This window comes from Daphnia pulex, chromosome 3, assembly GCF_021134715.1.
Source record: "Daphnia pulex isolate KAP4 chromosome 3, ASM2113471v1".
NCBI lineage: Eukaryota > Metazoa > Arthropoda > Branchiopoda > Diplostraca > Daphniidae > Daphnia > Daphnia pulex.
This window is the reverse complement of record NC_060019.1, coordinates 10,143,214-10,164,552: the sequence shown is the minus strand read 5'-3', so window position 1 is coordinate 10,164,552 and position 21,339 is coordinate 10,143,214. Positions and strand designations below refer to the sequence as shown.

Below are 21,339 nucleotides of genomic sequence, written 5' to 3'. Positions count from 1 at the left end.
CGGTACCACAGACAGCATCGACAGCATGCAGTAGCTCAACTTTAATTGGTCACGCCTTTCCCCTGCTGGCTGCAACAAAACACCATATGCAGTAGGATAGCAATGAATTAGTTCAGACTCCACCGAAAGCTGTTAATCCAAAAAAATAATAATTGTAGAACATATCTCAGGTGACAAAACATTTGCAACAGCAGATATTTAAATTCTGCAATGCAAACTCATTAAAAATCTTTTAGTATAATATTTAAAAAATTACACAACTGTCTAGGTTTTTAAAATTATAAAAACAAACCCATTCATACAATTGGAAACTCAACTAAGTTAAAGCATGTTCAATCAACTTTACTATAAATTCCAGTCTTGTAAATGACGAAATTCCAGTAAAGATCTACTTTCTGCCCATCAATTAGCTAAATCTTCAGTCTTCTAAGAATTAATCAACATAATTACTTTTGCTTTGGCATGAGGCGTACAGCCAGTTCAGGCAGCAAGTGAAGACATCTACAAAATCAACGGCCGTCAGGCAACGTCCTGAAACAATTTGGTCCAGTGCTACATTTAAGGCACTGCATATGCATTAGAACACATTGAAGTATGATGTTTAATAACTGCAAGTCTGCACAAGCTCCATTTAAGTGCATCTCTCAACTGGAAAAGGGCAGCAACACCAAACTGAACATGGAATCCTAAAAAGCAAAAAAACATTAATGCACTTATAACATTTGTTATTTTCTGATGGAAAAAGAAAAGAATATTGATAATAATAGGGATTTGCAAAGAAAAAGCAAAAATACATGCAAGTGATGTTTAACTTTAGCTTACAACTGTAAAATAAATGATTCAAACACTTAGTAGTTGCAATGATTTACTTCAAATGTACACTAACATAGAAGATTACCAAAGACCAAAAAGTTTTAAAGAATGAAGTGAATTTCTGTTCCGTTATTGCATTTAAAAAAATTTACAACTTTTTACAAGAACTTTCCACAAAAGCTATCTTATTTAGAAGCATGAAATGAGATGTCACTTTTCTCCGACATCAAGAACAAAATGCTAATGATTAACTTACATGTACATTATTACCTTTTCAGATTTCCACTTTTCATCACATTTTTTTGTCTTGCAATATGTCATATGAGCTCTCAAAGAAGCATCTTCATGACATAGCAGCTGCAGCAGCGATCATGTGGAGAAAGGCAAGAAGAACTTCGACATGCTTTCACAAAATAAATGTAAGTAGATTAGAAAATGGACCTTTCGATAAGTCAAAACTCTCACGATTCACTTACTTTCTTTAGAATTGCTCACTTTCTATTTAGCTTGGTCGAATGACGCGGAAATACCTCATCATTTTAAAATGTAAAAGCGAAAAACACAGTCATGAAGCAGCAGCTGCAGCACGTTTCTGGACAAATGGCGTCGGTTCTCGGTAGCCTAACCTGGCCTAACCGCTGACGAGTGGCGACTTGACGAGAATGAAGCATATGACGCCCGTATTTAGTATTTTCCATAAAGCAGTAAGTAATTCTAGATTCTACTACTAGGTGTCTCATTCAATGGCGGAAGGCATGGGCGGCTTGTTTGTTCAAAATTCAAAATAATATTAGAAAAACAATAATTTAAAAATTAAATAAACGAAAAATAAAAATCATCACATATCGCAAACAGCCGAACAATCTGAAGAGTAAAACTCTGTGCTGTGTTAAGAGCTGGGGTAGAACAATACAACTATACAATTAGTCCAATGATGCTGGCAGCTGTCCGCGTCGCTGGCTCAACTTCCCCATGAATCGGAGCGACGAAAGGACGGCACGCAAGACGCAAGTGAGCAGTATTGCTGAATGACAACACGTCAGTCAATCGCTGAGCTGTCGGCTGAATAGTGGCGCAGTATTAACTTGAAATGAGAGTTGGATATTCACTTTTCAATTAACAAAATCAACTGCTTCAGAATTACCAATTAATCATTCAAGAGGAACCTGTACACTAAAAAATATTTAATAACCTAGTTATTATTTATTGTCATCAATGTGCAATCGTCGAGACATAGGACCTCCACGAGTTTATTAAGAAACCTACCTTCTTGTAATTGGAAAAAAAAATTATAAATGACAATTGAGAAAAAAATATATATTACAATTAAAAGAAAAAAAAAACAAGAAAAAATTGAGCAATAAATATTTTAGTTGAATTATCATTTGTTTGCCGTACGAGGACGCGGCGGTTCCAAAAGGTTATTTTGTCCCTTGCTTGCGGTGTATGTACTTCTTTGTGGCGCTGCGCTGGTTTTCTTATAGGACGACCCTGAAGATTTGTTACCCGAATATGAACCTCTCTTACTGCCATCCGTCTTCGACAACCATTTTCCCTTCTTTGTTAACTTAGTTCCTCCACCAGCTTTTGAACTGCCGCGTTTCCGTTTATACCCACTACCACTCTTTCGACCGCCAAAGTACGGCGATGAATTCTGTGCTGTGGTACCGGAACATTCAGGGCCGATTTCGTCCGACGGCATAATTTGATTGAGATCAGTGAAATCATCGTCGGTTTCATTACCATTTCTTTCATATAACATCACTGATTAATTTAAAAAATAAATTATAAATTATTTTCATCTTTTGTATATCAAAAATTTGTTACCGGCTTTTGTAGCGCTGAAACTGCTAGTGATTTCCTTAAGCTTGTCTCCATATTTTAGATAATTGGCTCTTGTGACATGAGGGATGGACATCATATCGTCTTCGGTTTCAGGAAGGCGCTTTGACATTTCTTTGAGTGCCTAAATTTGAAACACGTGAAAAATGTTGAAAATTGGATGATGAATAAGTGGCAATTGAAAACAGACCTGCAAGTTCATGATAGTAGTGTAGTTGACCCTAGCTTCTGCAGCCATTTTTTTACAACATTCAAGTAGTTGGGCATAACATTGTTGCTCCAAATTTTCCATTTCAGGATCACTTTGCAACACCACAGAACTTGTGGTAGCCAGCTGGTCTTTTCCTTTACCACCAGACTTCTTTGTGATGGAAAATTTCACCTTCAGTCGAAACAGATAATTCATATTATCCAAGAAAAAAACGATTAGAAAGTACTCAAGTTTACCTTCTCTGGAACTTTAGTGCCAACACGGAGGTATGCGATAGCAACCTCTTCTCTGCTGATAACCAATTCCTCATCTAAATAATGATTCAAGACCATTGTTCGCATGAGGCGTTCAATATCGTTCCTTTGCCATGTTTTCCCACGACCATGAAGACTGTGTTTGTTGTGACCTGATAATGAAAATCATGTAGAGAACTAATACTAAACTAACAAATAAGAAAACAAAGCAACACAAGTAAGGAAAATACCTAGATCCATAATTTTTTTCAATTCGCTTCCTTTGAAAATGTCCACAAAATGATTAAGTGTGTAGTTGTTTGACCATTTGCCGGTTTTGCCACACAACGAATCGACGGCTGCGACGATGGCTTTACAATCTTCAGTTACATCTATTTGAACATATTCGACCTATTCCAACAAGAAATTGTTAAGAAATAAATCATGCAGTTTAGCAACATATGAATAACTACCTCACTATCACAATTATCACAGACTGATTTTGTGTTAGACTTGCACGTTTGACTGTCAAAATGTTCGCCAAAATAACCTAGCTGCAGGCTGCGTCGACAATCGGTTTTGTTCTCACAGAAAGCAACCATTCGCCATAAATTATCAATATGAGTCTGTCTGGCGGCAAAATTTTCGCGATCCACTATTTTTTAAAATGTCGTCATTTAGAAAGCGGTAACGTAATGATATTCTTTAGAAAACTATTAAAGAATACTTTCGATCATGCGACGCATACGAAGAACATCTTTGTAAGAATAGTATAGGTAGCATTGAGATAATTCCCCGTCTCTGCCAGCTCTACCTGACTCTTGATAATATCCTTCGATGGACTTAGGCAAAGAGAAATGAATCACGAATCGGACATCTGGAGATAAAGAATATTAATGAAATTCATGGGACAATATTGTATGCAGAATATTGAATAACCTGGTTTATCGATACCCATACCAAAGGCAATCGTGGCACAGACAACCTGAATAAAGATAATTAATTTTAATTATAAAAAAAATTATCTGTAAAGCACCTGCACAGTTCCGTTGATCCATTTCAGTTGAGATTCTGATCGCACCTCATCCGACAAACCAGCATGATACGAAATGGCTTTGATACGACTGCTCTGAAGAGACTGTGCAACTGTTCATACAAATCGTGTTTAGATTAGTTAAATGCGCAGCAATTACACAGAAAGAAATGCTTGCCTTCATCACACTCTCTTCTCGATAAGCAATAAACTATACCACTCTTTCGATCGAATCGCTTTGTTATAAGTTCAGCTATTTCTGTTAGCACGCCTGCCTTCATTTTCTTTGGAAGGACACAATATTTTAAATTAGGTCTATTGAAAGAGGAAAGAAACCTGTAGACACATAAACATTATCATGATCAGGTTAAAGTCTATGTAAAAGATTTATCTGAAAAAAAATACCATTTTGGATTCTTCATATTCAACTGCCGGAGAATGTCGAAGCGGACGCGTGGCGTGGCCGTTGCTGTTAGGGCCATAGTGGGAACAGTTGGGAATTTTTCTTTGAGAACACTCAATTTCTTGTAGTCAGGTCTAAAAAAAAGTGTGAATTACAATTTTTTTTTTTTTTTTTTTTTTGGGGGGGGGGGGGTTAGGGGAGGGGGATCTAAGATAAATGTGAATAAAATTTCACCTAAAATCGTGGCCCCACTGCGAAACACAATGAGCTTCGTCGACGACAAACCTTGCTAGAAGTTGTCTTCCATTCAAAGCGTGTAAAGCATTCAGAAGCTTCATACTTGCACTCAATTTTTCCGGAGTTATATACAGTAATTTAATATCTAACCGAATAGTAAAATACAAAATTTCAGTTTATCAATGCATTTTATAAAACAGATGAAACTATTACCTGGATTTCTCATAGACAACCTTGCATAAATAGTGTCTTGAGCGGCATTTGACATGTCTCCAGACAAATGTTCGGACGGAATCTATACACATGTTTAAGTTCAAGGAATCATTAAAATAAAGAAAATTATCAATGAATACACTTACATCCAGTGATTTAAGCTTGTTGACTTGATCGAAAATGAGTGATTTAAGTGGTGAGATGACAATTGTAACACCCGGAGTGGCCAACGCGGGCAGCTGATAACACAACGATTTGCCCCCTCCAGTTGGCATCAAAATAAAACAATCGTTCCCTAAAAGGCCAGCATTGATAGCCTGAAGTTGGTTTGGTCGAAATTCTTGGAGACCAAAGCGCTCACGAAATGTCTTCTTTAGGTTTGCGCTGTGTTCAAATCCGAAACCGTCAAACACGCCAGATGTACCATCATTTTGGACGTTGCCATGAAAACGAGCAGAACTATTGGACGGAGTAGAAGAGAAGTCCTTCTTAGGAAATCGAGTAGAATTAGATGGAGTAGATGAGAACTCTTTCAGCGGCGAATCATCAGCAATAGTGACGGTCGGTGTAGAATACGGCGTAGATTTACCAGCAGCTACATTCGACGAGCGAATATTCAGGGGTGTATAGTTTGCATTAAACGGTATTGAGGAGGAGGTTCCTGCACGATATCCCTCAGCAGCCTGTAATTCTTTTTCGTCCTCATCATAAATCTGACTGATCAAATCTTCATCGAAGGGCGGATCGTACTCTGCAACTTGCTGAAGAGGAATAACTGATTTCTTGATTACTGGAACCGAGCCACTCTTTGCACTTGTACTGGGCGTTATGTTGAGGGAAGGATTGTAACTGTTTGAACTACCATTCCAAGTGGCACCCGTGGAGGGCCCTGAGCTCGTTGCATTTCGAGAGTTGTCTGTACTATTCGAGGAATTCAATGGTCCGTTATTCACCGCGGATTGGTTTGAAAGTATTCTCGCGGTAGGTGTACGGTAGATAAAAGCCGTTGGTGCAGTTTCGACAGGAGTTCTTGCCCTTGAGATTGAGGTTTCAGCAGATGATTTGGAGTTTTCGTCTTCAAGATCAAATGAAGATCTTGATGCATTTTGAGGTGGGGCGCTGGGTTGAATTTTCAACAGGTTCTTTTTAACAGGATGCGATGCTGAATGAGAATTTGATGTTGATGGTTTGGAATTAGAAGAAGGAACTTGGGCATTTTGAAGACTACGCCTAAATTTCACGAGTTGATTTAAGAGAGTAACGGCCATGTCATTTGATATAGAACTTTCAGACAGAGGGTATAAAGCATCCAAGAGGTTGACAATTTTCGTATCTACTTCTCGTCTTAATGCGTCCGAAACATTGGAGACATCCTGTAACGAACGACGAAGATTCGATAATTTTGCTGTCAAATTTCTCGTTGACTAGAAATAATGAGTTTACCTGTTCTTTGGCAGTTTCAAACCAATCTTCTGTATCCAACACAATTCGTAGTTGGCTTTCGATAACTTCAACCGATTGTTCAAGATCAGTAGTCTATTTCAAAATATTCTGTAAAATAAATGACACGAACTGACGTGAAAGCTAATTCATACCTCATGATCCGAATTTTTGTTATAATTATCTTTATAATCATCTTCAAGATGGCTAACATCAATAGCGTCATCAAAATTGAAATCTTCGTCTTCAAACAAATCTTTGCTCATGTCTTCGACTTTATTTGATGTTTTCTTGCTGATATTATCCTTGGCTGATTTTAAATTGCTTGATGTTCTAGGTTTAACTACAGGCGAAGTGCTGAGTACACTATTATAAGCATGATCTTTTGTTTCATAAAAAAAAGTTTAGTTTTATGGTTTTTTAGTATTGGAGCAAATGAAATACTGGATTACCGCACGAATCATCCACATCATTATCTTCATCCTTATCATTAAAGTCTCCCCAGAATTTTCCATCAAGGTTTCCTATACTAAAATCTGCTTTTTTAGTTATTAAACTTTTCCCTTTATCTCGATTGGGCTCTTTTTTGAAAGGCACTTGAATTGCTTCCTTGGCTGAAGAGGATTTAGACTCTAAATGATAAAGTAGTAAATATAACATAAAAGATAGACAAGTGACAAAATACTTTGATACCAATGGGGGTGGAATCTTGATCAAAATCATCATGTGATTTAATGTCACAGACATCTGAATGTTTCTTGTTTGTTTTTGACAAACTTTGAGATGTAATTGTAGAGGTATTGTTGATGCTATTTAAGAGTTCATGATTACATTTTTATTCACAAATACAATTGAAATTAACTAACCTTGAATTGAGTTTGAGTTTGTTAGCACGAGGAAGAAGGTATTTTTCCATCTGGCTAGAAAATCTCTTAAATCCTGATACAAGTACAATGTAGCTAGTGAATTTTTCTCACTTCGCTGTCCACGTAGGATTCCACGTAGCTTTTCAAGATTTCATACGTTTAACACAATTTGAAGGGAGTTCACAAAAGTGTATGGAACTATCATTGTAAACTCTAAACTGGTTGAGGGTCAATTTTGGTTACGAATGTAATCGAGTAAAGAATAATTCCCACTTTTATGCAAAAGAAATTGTAATCGAATTATTGAAATATGTCTATTTGGTATCTTTAGTTCTAGTTGTCTAATGTCTACCAAGTTAGGTTAACCTTCATCACGCTGAAAAACTTGAACAAGAAGCTGTAGCAGACGATTTCCCGCTTACATACATTTAAATGTTGCCAACTTGTTGCAATATACTAGTAAACTAATAAAATATCAAAACCACTTAGCACTTATAGAATGAGAATTTCATCCATTCACTTTCCTATTTTAAAATACCTTTAAAATAAAAATATTTAACTTATAATTTATGAAAACAGTAAAATTCGAGATTTTTCCATTCTATCCTCTAGAGGGCTGCACCAATTCGTAACCGTCCTCAATAACTGTCATGTCTGTCAATTTTCATTGTATGGTGCCTACCAAGGAAACGTGAAAATTGCTCATTCATTTTATAACATTCAAATGAGTTAAATCGTTTTTCTCCATTCCATCAGTGACGATCCAGGTAATCGGAATTCTCAAGATCCCTTTCCATCTTGTAGTGGATATAGAATGTGAACAACCGATGATTTCACGCAATTGTCGGTGTTGGAGGTGTAACCGGATGCTTACTGGGGCGTGGATATTCATAAAGAACTATGAATCTATTGAAACGTTTTGTTTGTTTTCTACATAGGATACTTATTCACTGTTAAATTTGGCCCAAACGCAGATGTCAAAGCTAGTGAAACTTCAGATGTCTCCACCAAGAACAAACTCAAACTTTGTGGAAGTGAAAAGCAAAGTAAAGTTTCATTTTCTGTCATGACCAAAGATTATTCATATTAAAATTCTTTTAATTCTAGTTTGTGGCTGAATTTAGAAGATTCAGTCTAAACAAAAAAGTATTACCAAAGTATGAAGATTTCAGAAAGTTGCTTGAACAACTACATGGCTTACAAATTGAACCATTCTATATAAGTTATACAGGTTTGTAATTTCATCATATACTACTTATTCAAAGACTGATTTGTAATTTGTCTCATTCATCATACAGACCCCAATGATGGGGATTTATTGCCCATCAACAATGATGACAACTTTGCTAGAGCTTTGCAGGCAGCACGTCCTTTGTTGAGAATCCACATACAGAGAAGAGGAGAATCACAGGATGATGAATTACATCAACACTATGCTTCTAAAAAGAATTTAATATCATCAATATTAGGAACACCCAAAACTAGGCCACACATTAGCATATCGTATCCAAAGGAATTTCGACAAGTTGGTTTGATTATTCCATCTGTTTATTTTCATTAATTAAGTAGATTTGTAATTAGCTTAAACGCCTTGTTTTCTTGCTTGAACTTGCGTAATCTTAGTTGTTGGCGTTATGTCTCCAGTTGTTGTTTCCTAGTCTCCTTTCTTGTTGTTGCATCTTGCTTCATGCTTGGTTGGGCATTAAACTGAATTATTCACTGTTAAAACAGGTTTCAGCTATTATTGATGTAGATGTAGTGCCCGATTCCTGCCGTCGAGTTAGGCTGCTCAAACATGGATCTGAAAGACCTCTTGGATTTTATATTCGAGACGGTACCTCGGTACGTGTCACACCTAATGGCCTAGAAAAAGTCCCCGGAATTTTTATATCAAGGTATGATTATACTTTATATCTATATATATCTTTATTATGTTGTGATTGACAGACCGTGATTTTTGACAGATTGGTTCCTGGCGGATTGGCCGAATCTACTGGTCTCTTGGCGGTCAATGACGAAGTGCTGGAAGTGAACGGTATTGAAGTCGCCGGAAAATCACTAGATCAAGTAACCGACATGATGGTGGCTAATAGTGCAAACTTGATCATCACCGTCAAACCGGCCAATCAACGAGGTGTTTTGACGCTGTCAAGAACCTCACACAATGACACGATGACGTCGTATTCGACCATCGCGTCAATGGTTCACTCTCATTCTGACGAGGACCATGAAGAAGACGAAACCGACGACTTAGATGAGATAAAGGATCTTACTATGCAGACCAGTGCTAGCAGCGGCAGCGATAGGACCAGCCACGCGAAAGATGATGGCATCCTTCACTTATAACATTATGATTTAAGTTCACAAATATCCATATATGAAAATGAAAACGTTCCCTTTTGAGTCCTTATTTTTAAAAAATGAAAGTGTATAAAAAAAAACAATTTGTCTTCTTTTTGCCTGAATGTTCGCAAACCACATCGGTCAATGCGTGCGTTTATATCCCGTCCACCCCTCCCCCTAGGTTTATAGTTAAGAAAAAAAAAACATGTGTGCCTTTTCAACACTTACCGGCCTTTCAATGGTAATTAGTAAAATGACTAATCGATGAGTCTCGATCTACACGATTCATCGGCACAAATACAACGTTAAAAAAAACTTGTCTCCAGTTCAAATTGTATTATCAATATGCACCACCGTGCTTCAAGAAAGTGGAGAGAACAAACTAAAAACATTAAGAAATTATTCTTTACTCACTTCGAAAATATACTCGTATAAAATGACAGCTTGTTTCTTTATAAATGAAGTATTTTTGAAGCGCCCTTATTCACTGCCAAGAATCTGCAAACCATTTAAAAATTTAAAACGGAACTATTGCACAACAATGACATTATTACCTCCTTAGCTTTCGACCGGATGAACTCTTTCCTCGTTTTCTCCAGTTCATATTCTGGGAATTTATTGTACACTTGACGACACAAGTTTTTCATAGTCATGTCTTCTAAGTTAGCATCATTAATGATTTGCTTGATAGTGTTTGCCAGCTCGTCGTTCTAAAAATGAATAAGATAATAGTTTAATGGACTCGAAAATGGATAATAGTTATTTTTACTGTCGGTTCAGATTTAGATTTCGGACTTTTTGCCGGGGCTTGCGACACTTCAGTTTGATCTTCATCTTTGTCGGAGGATTTTCTAGAAGGTGGAGATGATTCTCCTGCTGATTTTTCAGGAGATGGAGATGTTTCTTTTGCTGATTTCTTAGGAGATGATTCTTCTGCTGACTTTTCATTTTCGATGCTCTTGTCCGCTGATGTGTCTGCAGAATTCTTATCTTCTTCTCCCTCCGAGTCAGACATCACAGCCGGTGCCTTCTTTTTGGCCTTATTCACAGGGGGTAACTTAACTTTGATTTCAGCTTTCTTGGGAGACTTTTTAGGTGTTTTCTTTTTGGATTTGGTTTCCGATGCTGCTTTGGTTGCTTTTGCAGCAGGAGCTTTTTTATTCACTTTCGGTGTTGCAGCTTCTTTAACAGCTTTGGGTGCCGCAGTCTTTTTGGTAACTTTCTTTACTGGAGTCGATTCCGGTGATTCTTTTTCAGGTGATTCCTTTTCAGATAATTCTTTTTCCGCTTCGTCGTCCGAACTACTCGAATCGTCCTCGGTTTTCTTTTTGGATTTGGTTTCCGATGCTTCTTTCTTTGTTTTTGCCGCAGGAACTTTTTTATTTGCTTTCGGTGTTGCGGCTTCTTTAACAGGTTTGGGTGCAACAGTCTTCTTGGTGCCTTTCTTTACTGGAGTTGGCTCAGGTGATTCCTTTTCAGATGATTCGCCTTCCGCTTCTTCGTCTGAGCTGCTCGAATCGTCGTCGGTTTCCTTTTGGGATTTGTTTTCGGACGCTTCTTTATTTGCTTTTGAAGCAGGAACTTTTTTATTCGATTTCAGTGTTGCGGATTCTTTAACAGGTTTGGGAGCCGCAGGTTTCTTGGTGCCTTTTTTTACTGGAGTTGGCTCAGGTGATTCCTTTTCAGATTCCGATTCGCCTTCCGCTTCTTCGTCTGAGCTGCTCGAATCGTCCTCGACAGTTTCATTTGAGGTAATGTTCTTCTTGGGACTGCTTCGTGCAGCTTTTTCGTCGTCGCTTTTGGCTTTGACCTTTTTCTTGCTTTCTTTAGTTTTCTTTTTGGTTTTCTTAGGGGTCGGTTTACTGCTCGGATTAGGGCACAGGCAAAATTCTAGTATCCGCTCAATGATAGCCTCTTTGGTGCCGCCCTTTTCCAGGCATAGAATTTGACAGATGTCCTTCAGGTCAACCAAGTTATTCCTAGAATAATACATTTGTAATTATAACAGTACAATATATATATAATTATATATATAAGTATTTATTACTTTTCCAGCATGTGCTTCCTGGACTCAAATTCTTTATCTTTTTTCTCAAAAGGGAACCCTGAGAACTCTCTAACATTCCGTTTAATTTCATAAGCAGTTCCAGGTCTTTTGAATAGTAGTCTATGAAGAAGAGTCATCTTAGTGTGCTTAAAAGTCTAAATTAGACATGTGAAAAAAAAATTATGAGATGGTTATGGAAATTTTAAATGTCGACATCCAATTAGTAATAATACCATTAATTGTGATGCAATTCTTGGGGATGTACCCAGCTTCACTCCTCTTCCTGGGATTTGTTCATATTTTTTGCGATCAGGTTTTTCTGATGCAGCGGGGGTGTTGATGGTAAGTCTCTCCACCTGTTTGCGAATTCTGGTTCCAGTCATTTCTGGTGAACGATCCAGAAGTCCCAATGGCATCTCTTCATCTATAAATTGATCAAACATCATGAAAATCAAGCACAATTTAAAACTACTGCTCTAGATTACCTTCTTCTGTTTCAGTTTTGTCATTTTCTTCAGATACAGGTGGTTCTTCAGACTTCAACTTTTTCTTGGATGGAGTTGCCTTAGCGACAGGTCTCTTTCTTTTTTGTCCTTTAATTGTATTTTCTTCATTAACAACATCTTCAGTTGTCACTTCCTATTGAAAGAAACAAATCGTTGAGAAAAAGACCATGCTTAGGAAAACGGTTTGGCGGGAAAAAGGTCATTTCACAGTAACTTGAGAAGTAGATAGTAAAACATAATTTGTTCTGATCAAAAACTGTACCTTTTCTTCGACACCTTCCTTGTCTGACATTTCTAATTAAATTCTTTAGCGTTGAGTTTTTAAAATAGAATAAAAACAAATTTCTTTCTTCACTGCTTAAGAAGACTCCAGCCGTCAGTGGACAAGCATCGAGATTCAATATCTTGAAAACAAAAGACTAACGTTGCATCAAGTGGTTACGCCACCAGGCGGTCACTTTCGAAAATTGGCGGGAAAAACTCACAAAGTAAATGCAAAGCGTGGGAAAAATGATGTGGTGTTCGTTAAAACGTTATCGGTTTATTACAGATAAATACGATCAATTCAAGAATATTTACATACACGGCCATTTTAGCGGCTTTGACAAACAGAACATTTTTAGAATCGTTAGCGACCGCGAGTTATGTATATACCAAACAACAAATTCGACGAGAATTTGGGTCAAGAATTCTATAAGGGAAAATAAAATAGATGAAACATTAGCTGATTTTTTGTGCGTAATGTTTTAAAAAGATGAGAAAAGAAAGAGAAAAAAAAATAAACATGGTTGACTCGTTGGATGATCAATCTGGAACGACTTGTCATTGGGAAATCAAGGAGGTTGAATAGGAGGGAACACACTCGCTGCACATACACGACGACGTGGGCCAGAGACAATAGAGAAGGATATAGAATGAGAGAATAGACAGAAGGGTGAAAATATTTTTCACTCCGCTGGAGCACTCCCGAGTCGAATGGATGATGATATATTGCAATTGCATAGCAGCGCTGAAAAATATTTCTACGAGCTCGAAAAATGCACAAGCGAAGTGAAAAAGAAAAGTGTAGATAATACCAAGGTTGGTTCCCGATACGAACAAGGATGGGTTTGGGTGGGATGACTTAACACATCCAATCAATGAGAATAACTCAAGAAGATTGGAATTTTCGATACACAGAATTGACACACTGACATACGACACGATGGACTTTTTTTTTTTGTTTTTTGGTTTTTTTTACGGAGGGTTAACTTCTATTTTTTGGAGACCTATTTTGATGGGCGTGGTTTTCTACGACAGCGGAGTTTGAGACAGTTTCAACTGGACAAGATCAGAGCGACCGGCTAGAGCTACCAGCACAACTTGCCCGTCAGCAGATACGTGGGCGGCCGTTGTACGTTGATCAGGTGTGAACGTGGCCACATCTTGCCCTAATTATAAAGAAATAATAATGTAATCCTTAAAACCACTTGACTACAATTCCTAGATACCATTGGAGAGGTTCCAGAGCCTTAGAGACCGGTCATTGTCCTCAGAGTCCCAACTGAGTAAATAAGAACCCTCGGCGTCAAGGTTGAGTGTGTCTACAGAGGCTGAATGGCCCAATAGACTCCAGCGGCAATTGCCTGTTTACCCAAAGTAAATAAATAAATATTTGCAATTTCAAAAAGACAAAAGGCAAACAAACCTGTCACGAGATCCCAAACAAGAATTCGAGCGTCCTGCAAACTTGTCACGACGCAACTGTTTTGGCAGGCAATACTGACGGCTACTGTGTTTGCTCCTGCTTTCCATTTCTTAAAGAGCGTGCCACTTTGCAAGTCGTAAACCACGATGAAATTCGGATCGCTCGTCTCTAGTTCCTAAAAAAGAAACGAGAAAGCATGAAGAAATCGGTTCCTATTGCATTGTTGTTGGCTAAAAAAAAGTACTTTGCAAACACAGGCCACGTAGGTCCCATCTCCGGTGATTGCACTCAATCGGGTGATAAATTCATGGTGATTCATTTTCAAATCATAGATGAGCTTTTTAGCCTGCAAGTCCCAGACAAGTAGTGAACAGGGCCGTTTGGACTCGTCACCGCAGACCAAGAGTCGGCCATTGTCTGAAACTAGGAGCGAATTGAGGAATCGATCCTCGCCCACTTTAAACGTTGTAACACAATCGCCGTTTTCCAGGCTGATTAGGTTGACATACATCCGATTACGTGAGAGTGACACCTAAATTGATAATAATTAGCATGAGCCGATAAAAAATCATCAGATGAATGCATACCACGTGAGAATCGCCGTGAAGGCCAAACAATGGCAGTTTTTGGTTCATCATTCCTAAAATAAATTAAAATTTTTCTTTTTATGTAGTACAAGGCAAAAACAAACAGACAAATCGATCGAAGAATAAACAAACCTTTGAGCTTGAGCACTTCTTCGCCAGTATTCATGTCATAAACACACAGTTCACGCCCGCACAATACGACACAACGGTCGTTGGCCAGCGGGGCGACTTTCAAAGGCTGGTGCTGCAGGTTTCCAAGCACTGTGGATACAAATACAAAAATAGGTCGTCTTTAATAACTCTATCGCGTACTCCGTTTGTTTGACAAGAGTTCTTACCTTTATCGCATTGACCGGTTTTAAAATTCCAGAGACTCAATTCGTCCCGGACGGCCGATAGAGCAGCCGCATGATGTCTTTCACCGCTGTTCAGACGATAAATAGCACTAATACAAATGTCTTTTTCCGAAGAATCCGATGGAGCTAAATCCTGGCTGGGGAGAAGAGAAGCTACTAGAGGATTGCGACACAATTTCTCGAAAATTCCTGTTTGTGGAGCTCCTCGGCCAATCAGTTGACTGGTCACTTGCCGGTAGTCGTAGTCGATGGCCGGTGCGAGAAGTGACATCCACTGTTGGAAATGTTCCGGTCGGCAAGATTCCGGTGTTAAAGTCAAATCCTCCATCACTTGCGTGACGCCAGAAGTGGCTAGTTTGGTCAACAGCCACCCAGGATCCGACCAGATTTCAATCCACCGGACTTGAGTCTCTGAAAAATCCAGCCGGGACAAATGATACGGAATTTCGTCCAGAGCTCGTCTCGTCAAACTGGATAAATTCAAATTCCAATCACAGATAATGAAACAATTAAACACCGAATATAGAAAGAAAATAAAAATATAAAAATACCGCAGGTTAGTAATGGCCGATAAAGGAGTGGCCAAATCGGTCCAATTGCGGCTTTCTAGTAAAGTTCTCGACTCTTGCCAAATGGTCCAGAAGTAGTCCAGCATTTTTCGATGGACGACGACTGCTTCATTTCGGTCGACTAGAAATGTGTTTGTCATTTGCTCCCGGAGGGTTGCATCCCGCCACGACAACAATCCGAGTCCACCCACAACAACGCGTTGAAGGAAAGGGACCAGTAAGTGAGCCAGAGTTGGCCAGCTGCTGTTATCACTTTCACACAGATGAAGACGGCACAGCTGCTCCATTTCGTAGTCACATATGCCGTAGCGGGATGAAGTCAACAGAGCAATCATCATTGCCACTTGATTCCGGCCAGTTAGTTCGTGAACAGCAGCAGTGAGATTAGGTATAACGTTGGTCGAACATGGCAATATTTCGCCGCTAATATTCCCGCGAAACTCTTCAGCCAATCCCGCTTGCCACGACAAAATCTGAAAGGATTCCTCGGTTAAGTCTACATAATCCACCACTACTAATGGAAATGGCGAATACCTTGACAGTTAAAGGTCGATGGGATTGATTAATCTGGGCAGCCATAGCGGTCAAATGATCGCTGTGGGAGCGATGAGTGTGTTGTAAGAGACAGGCGTCAAACAAGTTGTGTGCTTCACTAGAAGAAAGCTCTTCGAGCTGAAAGACATAGCACATCAGTATTGACGAGTCTACTTAATCTGTAATTGAATGACTATACCTGATAGAAAGCACTCTCGGGTAGCTGACCACGCAATCTTTCGAGTTGGTGGCCAGTTCTCAGAGTCAGCAATACTTTGATGGTGGGAGGCAACTGGACCGATAACCAAGAACTGAGTAAATCGAAGACAGTGTCGAAATCCTCCAAATGATCAACTCCGTCTATAATGAAAGTAATGCGCTTCCTCGAAGACCGCTCATCGCCCAACAGTCTATGGAGCGTTGATTGGTAATCCGACAGCGTCTAGATAAATCGTACAACACAAGTGTCATTAATCAATCATGTAAGGCGGTGCAATAAAAATGGGCTTATTTCCTTACATGGGGATTTCGAGGAAGGCGACCAGTGGTGAGAAGCGACACCTGCTTGGTGATGCTATGAAGAATGGTGAGGACTGAACTGGATTCGGGTGTTAGGCGAATAAAGCGGAGTACGACACCCATTTCTAAAGTGCATTCGGGGTCGGGTTGTTGCCAGCTGTGACACTGCTGGGCGGCCCTAGCTAATAGACATGTCTTGCCGCTACCTTCAGCACCGTAAATAATCAGCGGATGTTGTTCATTCCCCGTCAAATACCTAAATATAGAACGACGATTGATTGATTGATCTCGAGCGTTTCCTTTGAACTTGTACCTTTTGACGACCATAAGAGCCGATTCTCTGTTGACACTGCAAGAAGCTGCCCTCTGACAAAAGGTGAGGTGCTGGTTGATCTCCTCGAGAAAGGATCTGGATAATGAGGAGCGTGACAGGACATCTTTGGCTTCGGCTTCGTCGAGTACCTCTTCGACGATCGAGTGCAGCGTTGCAGAGAGTTGACCAGTGACAGCGGAAAATGGTTCCGCCTGACTTTTGATGACGTGTTTTTCCTGGAGTAGCGTCTGCAGTCGATGAATAAGCGATTGATGATTCAGTTAGCGTCCGGCACACACCATTTGCTAGTAGTAGTATATATTTCACTCGACAGACCTTGAGGATTTTCTGAACAGCATTGACCCGTCGCCGATTCTCCCTCTCCGTAATGGACGACTCGGAGTGAACGGAACCGGACGTGTTTGGGCTGCTAATGGTCGTTTCTTGGATCCAGATACAACGTCGCGCCAATTCTTGACTCATGCACACGGAATTGTGCACTTCCTGTTTGTTTTCGAGAAAATCGTTTTAGATCGAGTGCGCGACTAAATTAATCCACCCAAGTGAATTATTGTCCAGTAAAGGAATTTACCTGTTCAAACAGAGTATTCAGGTAGGCGTCACTCAGTTCCTGACTGAAGACGGTGATGAAGAATTCCAGTAGCCGTTGCTGTACCTCCTCCGACTATCGACCGAGAGTTTGAATGGGTTTATGTTTGATGACAAATTCTGAACGTTTTAGGGCCGCATACCATAGTTGGAGAAGATTGGAGCCGGTAACAAGGTGGCTGTGCCAGTTGATCCGAGTGATACCATTGTTCGACAAGTTTCCGATCTTCCGCATCTGGCGCTTGATGGAGTGCCGTCTGGAAGTCTTGCGCTTCGATGCTCAGCGGCAAATCGCAGGTGCGGCCCAGCGTGTCGCCAAACACCAGGACGGGGATGACGTTCGACGTCTCCATCAGACCTGGCGTCATCGTCGTGATAGATCAATATGTTCCGAATAATTGAGCGTACAGGAAAGAAAGGAAGAAAAAAAAAAGCGAAACAGTACTCTGCTCTCCCAGTGTACAAGGCGTCTACAGTTAGGCATGGACACACACACACACACCGGGATCGTGGTGAATATGAAGGGTGGGAAAGAGAGGAGAGTGCGTGCGTCAATGGTAACCATAGTAACCGACTAGCGCGAGAGAGAGGGGAGGAGCTACACTATATGGATCGTTTAAGTGGCATCCCATTTCTTTAGCATGCTCTATTTACTATTGTACAATCAATCAAAGAAGAATAAAGCCCCAAGTATAGACTTATACTATAAGGATCAAAAAAAGTTTATCTCTTTTTGGCGTACGGTTCAGATTGGACAAGGAGATGCGACCGATCCGGTCGTCACTTGATGAGGACATCAACGCTGTTGATGTTGTCGTAGTGGCCGCTGGTGACGACGGGCCCCAAGGATCGCACAAAATTTGTAAAGATGCTCCGCGCGAAGTGGCCAATGCTTTGATTTCGGCATGAACTCCGCTGCTGTTGATGGCATCTAACAGTGCCGTCGTGCTGGATGCTGCAGAAACACGCAATCACATCATTATTATTTAATGTAGGGTTATCTAATCAAAAGGAGAGAAGGGGGCCGAAAAAGGGAAAAATTCGCCGCCGAGTAATACCGGTAGGGTCGGCTGACGTGACGTAAACTGTCAGGTGAGCTCCTCGTTCGGCCGTGCCGTACCCGCTCCCAGTGCCAACACAACCGTGCAGCACATGGCGAATGACTTCCGGCAACTGGCGCACCACGTCCGGATCGCAGTTAGCACCGTTACTAGTCGAAGTAGGTGAACCCGCTAATGCTGCTAATGCTTGCTGATTCGGGTTGCTTCCGGCAACCTTCGGCTGCTGCTGCTGCTGCTGGACGGCTGATGTGTTACTAATCGAAACGGTCAGCTGTTGGTGGTGGGTTGCGGCCGAAGCCATCCCTTCGGAATCCACTTTTAAAATAAAAAACAAAACAAAAATCAATTAATCCATCATCAAGTTAGCAGCTCTCTGCCCTTATTGGAATGATTAATCGTTTAAGAGTTTGGCAACCGGATCGTGTAGGGGAAGACTATCAGAGCGATCGATAAGTCAACACGATTTTTTAAGGAGAATAAAGTTATCGAATCATTAAAAAAGACTTGTGTGCAGATCATTAAAAAAAAAGGAGAAGAAAATCACATTTACCCGATGCCATCGACGACTCCTCTCGTGAATCGAGTTGCGGACGCTGTCGTTGTTGAGAGACGTTAGTTGATTCTGATTTGTTACTGCCGTTACCGATGATAGGTGGCTCCTGTTTGATCTCGTCGTCGCCGCTGTGAGCTTTCGACGACTTTCGACTTTTGCGACCACGGCAACATGGCGAACTGCATCATATTTTTATTTGAAACATTTGAAAAAAAAAACAAAAAAACAAAATGAAGCATCAATTCTTTTTTTCTTCTTCTCGTATTTTTTTAACATTTCCTTTGCACAGTTGCAAAGAGGAACCCGGGCCAACGACTACGTCACGCGTCCCGTTTATTATTAGACATTTGAATTCCGATAAACATTCAGTTGGAAAAAGGAGAGGTTGGCTCTCTCGCATTCGACCAGATGTGTTGCTTCACGAGCATTTCACGTTAAATAGGAATACCTCTCTGAATTGGAGCCGTTGCCGTCGTGATCGCCGTTGTTTGAGCAGAGATTGCCCATCTTGTTTCACTTCCTGCCTGGTAGCTCCCGGTAGCTGATGGATAACCGAATTTGTTGCACACAATTAATAAGACACACACGCACACACACACCAACAACACAAGAGATGGACTAGCGATGACAAGATATGGATTTGTTCGTCTTGAATAGTAGGTAAAAATTTCGACGTTCACATTTTCTTCACGTTTTCAGGAGACACAGCACACATTGTTGTTGTGCGAACGATGAAGGATGTGTTAGTAGAGAGAGGGGGAGGTAATGGAGTCTGGGTTTTTGCTTGTTCCACGGTCTCGTTGTTGTCGTCTTCACGGTGGTGTCCCTCTCAACTGGGAACCACCACAGCCATGATGTGTGTTGTCTCGTGTAGGCAGCAGTAGTATAGTAGTCTGTTCCGTTTTCTACGAAAACCCACAAGTTAATGTTTCACGACATGGCACTGTTTCCCCACTGTCACGTCGTCCCGCCCCGACGGACTAAATCGTTCGTGTACTGCCTGGCGCCATCAAGCGCGGATATGACGGTCAAACTCGCCATTGGGGGCGAGCTGCGAGCTCTACAGTCTAAACGACAACGACTGCGAAACCTTCTTCTTCTTCCACCCCAATCTCAATCGACTGTGCTGCCACCTATCGCGTCGAACGCAATTTGACAGCTGCTCCGAATCGATCACGGCGCAGAGTATCCCTCGCGACGTTTTTTTTTATTTTACGAAAATTTCCTTGTTGAAATTGCTGTTTGCTTCCGAGAAGAATTAAGACATTTTATAAAACAGCTGGCGTCAAAATAAGGATTTCTTCTTATTTTTACAGAGCGTGGACAACATCAAGCTGCTGGAAACCCGATGGCTGTGTGTTACGTTGTGTTGATTTGTTTGACGAAGCGTTTCCAATGAGGGGCGCCTCTGTATGGCACACACTCGTAAGGGCTCAGGCTATAGGTATATACACACACATACATACTCGTGGGAAAAAAATCGATCGGAATACAAGTGAAATTTTTAAAAAGGCGTCGTTGAATATCGGCTGCAGTTTCAAATTGTTTTGAAAACAAAAAATAAGGGCTCTCCAACACACCCCCATGTGCCAATCTCCAGTTTGTAATATTGGTCTTTCTTTTCTCTGAAACTCTAGTTCTTAGTTTTCTCTCAATTGAATGCCACTTGATCCTGTATGTTACGTACATCATATGGTTCTTTTCTTTCAGTGGACAGCCGATCCGTGTGATGATGGTTGATGGAATCATAGACGCATTTGACCGCCACCAACGCAACCGAAACCGGGTCGATGTTACACACACATCACGCCCGATCGATACATATATACACACCACACGACGAGTCGGTGTGGGAAGCGGAGGATTGCATATATATATATATGATCCACCCGCCAAGCAGAAATCAAATCTGTTTGAAGCGACTCGGTGTATTTGTAAGATTACACAAAAAAAAGGGAGAAACATCCTAGAAATAAAATAAAACTGTCAATATTTTTTGTTGTCAATGATTTATATTCAGCGTGTATAAGATCGATTGGAATAAGTAAATAGAAGCAGACAGTAAAAAAAAAGGAGTTCCTTTAAATAGAAATATTTGGGGAAAAATTGGACTTTTTAAAAATGGCAGACATCTTCTTCGGCGTCAGGCAGTAGGGGACAAAGAGGAATAAAGACTAAAGCACCTTCGCCTCATTTGAGAGAGGCTTTCGTCTAGTTGGCATCGAAAGGTCTTCGTTCCGTTCTATTATGAAAAGGCGGAAATTGAATCTGCTCCAGCAACAACAACGGCGAATCAATTGGGAAGTTTTCTATTATTTTGATGAAATTCTCATTAGTGAATAAATCTGAGACGACCAAGATGCT

At 40.3% G+C, this 21,339-nt stretch overlaps 4 protein-coding genes across 5 annotated transcripts; 1 reads left to right on the top strand and 3 right to left on the bottom strand.

The window, feature by feature from the left end:
• Positions 1–2,115: 2,115 nt before the first annotated feature.
• LOC124191066 (Bloom syndrome protein homolog) lies at positions 2,116–7,723 on the bottom strand. The gene is made up of 19 exons (XM_046584039.1): positions 7,292–7,723; positions 7,119–7,234; positions 6,878–7,057; positions 6,581–6,807; positions 6,429–6,521; positions 5,132–6,358; positions 4,986–5,067; positions 4,770–4,917; positions 4,538–4,669; positions 4,311–4,468; positions 4,136–4,245; positions 4,039–4,084; positions 3,827–3,976; positions 3,573–3,754; positions 3,351–3,510; positions 3,103–3,272; positions 2,846–3,037; positions 2,641–2,779; positions 2,116–2,577 (listed from the first exon to the last, which is right to left on the bottom strand). Exons 1-19 carry the CDS (start codon positions 7,339–7,341, stop codon positions 2,195–2,197), a joined length of 3,945 nt encoding a protein of 1,314 aa, XP_046439995.1. The 5' UTR covers positions 7,342–7,723; the 3' UTR covers positions 2,116–2,194.
• Positions 7,724–7,785: 62 nt separating this feature from the next.
• Positions 7,786–9,665, top strand: LOC124191068 (partitioning defective 6 homolog gamma-like). Its single transcript, XM_046584042.1, has 6 exons — positions 7,786–8,058; positions 8,230–8,337; positions 8,399–8,522; positions 8,590–8,816; positions 9,023–9,186; positions 9,256–9,665. Exons 2-6 carry the CDS (start codon positions 8,266–8,268, stop codon positions 9,635–9,637), a joined length of 969 nt encoding a protein of 322 aa, XP_046439998.1. The 5' UTR covers positions 7,786–8,058; positions 8,230–8,265; the 3' UTR covers positions 9,638–9,665.
• Positions 9,666–9,955: 290 nt separating this feature from the next.
• On the bottom strand, positions 9,956–12,609 carry LOC124191067 (protein DEK-like). Of its 2 annotated transcripts, XM_046584041.1 has the most exons (8): positions 12,450–12,609; positions 12,167–12,320; positions 11,915–12,105; positions 11,682–11,836; positions 11,099–11,613; positions 10,404–10,906; positions 10,189–10,344; positions 9,956–10,132 (listed from the first exon to the last, which is right to left on the bottom strand). In XM_046584041.1, the coding sequence occupies exons 1-8, from the start codon at positions 12,477–12,479 to the stop codon at positions 10,115–10,117; spliced, it is 1,722 nt and encodes a 573-aa protein (XP_046439997.1). In that variant the 5' UTR covers positions 12,480–12,609; the 3' UTR covers positions 9,956–10,114. The 2 variants fall into 2 exon arrangements, with proteins under 2 accessions (XP_046439997.1, XP_046439996.1); XM_046584040.1 differs by having other exon boundaries at positions 10,404–11,613.
• Positions 12,610–12,708: 99 nt separating this feature from the next.
• Positions 12,709–20,095, bottom strand: LOC124191065. The gene is made up of 19 exons (XM_046584038.1): positions 19,424–20,095; positions 18,973–19,154; positions 18,420–18,737; positions 18,104–18,316; positions 17,505–17,719; positions 17,345–17,437; positions 17,089–17,256; positions 16,753–17,000; positions 16,440–16,695; positions 16,120–16,362; positions 15,921–16,058; positions 15,369–15,859; positions 14,800–15,287; positions 14,594–14,722; positions 14,462–14,514; positions 14,119–14,406; positions 13,875–14,049; positions 13,678–13,812; positions 12,709–13,617 (listed from the first exon to the last, which is right to left on the bottom strand). The coding sequence occupies exons 1-19, from the start codon at positions 19,480–19,482 to the stop codon at positions 13,478–13,480; spliced, it is 4,032 nt and encodes a 1,343-aa protein (XP_046439994.1). The 5' UTR covers positions 19,483–20,095; the 3' UTR covers positions 12,709–13,477.
• Between the last annotated feature and the right edge of the window lie 1,244 nt (positions 20,096–21,339).

What these genes read in the sequence shown, in the direction of transcription:
- LOC124191067 (XM_046584040.1), bottom strand. Translation starts at nt 12,479, where the DNA reads ATGTCAGACAAGGAAGGTGTCGAAGAAAAG. An exon ending in CAAAACTGAAACAGAAGAAG is followed by an intron (nt 12,106 to 12,166) that starts GTAATCTAGAGC and finishes ATCAATTTATAG; the next exon opens with ATGAAGAGATGCCATTGGGA. An exon ending in GAATTGCATCACAATTAATG is followed by an intron (nt 11,837 to 11,914) that starts GTATTATTACTA and finishes TGTCTAATTTAG; the next exon opens with ACTTTTAAGCACACTAAGAT.
- LOC124191066 (XM_046584039.1), bottom strand. Translation starts at nt 7,341, where the DNA reads ATGGAAAAATACCTTCTTCCTCGTGCTAACAAACTCAAACTCAATTCA. An exon ending in TGATGTGGATGATTCGTGCG is followed by an intron (nt 6,808 to 6,877) that starts GTAATCCAGTAT and finishes ATGAAACAAAAG; the next exon opens with ATCATGCTTATAATAGTGTA. An exon ending in GAAAAAAATTATGGATCTAG is followed by an intron (nt 3,273 to 3,350) that starts GTATTTTCCTTA and finishes TTTCATTATCAG; the next exon opens with GTCACAACAAACACAGTCTT.
- LOC124191068 (XM_046584042.1), top strand. Translation starts at nt 8,266, where the DNA reads ATGTCAAAGCTAGTGAAACTTCAGATGTCTCCACCAAGAACAAACTCA. An exon ending in ATTCTATATAAGTTATACAG is followed by an intron (nt 8,523 to 8,589) that starts GTTTGTAATTTC and finishes TTCATCATACAG; the next exon opens with ACCCCAATGATGGGGATTTA. An exon ending in CCCGGAATTTTTATATCAAG is followed by an intron (nt 9,187 to 9,255) that starts GTATGATTATAC and finishes GATTTTTGACAG; the next exon opens with ATTGGTTCCTGGCGGATTGG.
- LOC124191065 (XM_046584038.1), bottom strand. Translation starts at nt 19,482, where the DNA reads ATGGGCAATCTCTGCTCAAACAACGGCGATCACGACGGCAACGGCTCC. An exon ending in GGAGTCGTCGATGGCATCGG is followed by an intron (nt 18,738 to 18,972) that starts GTAAATGTGATT and finishes TTATTTTAAAAG; the next exon opens with TGGATTCCGAAGGGATGGCT. An exon ending in TCGGCCATTACTAACCTGCG is followed by an intron (nt 15,288 to 15,368) that starts GTATTTTTATAT and finishes GAATTTATCCAG; the next exon opens with TTTGACGAGACGAGCTCTGG.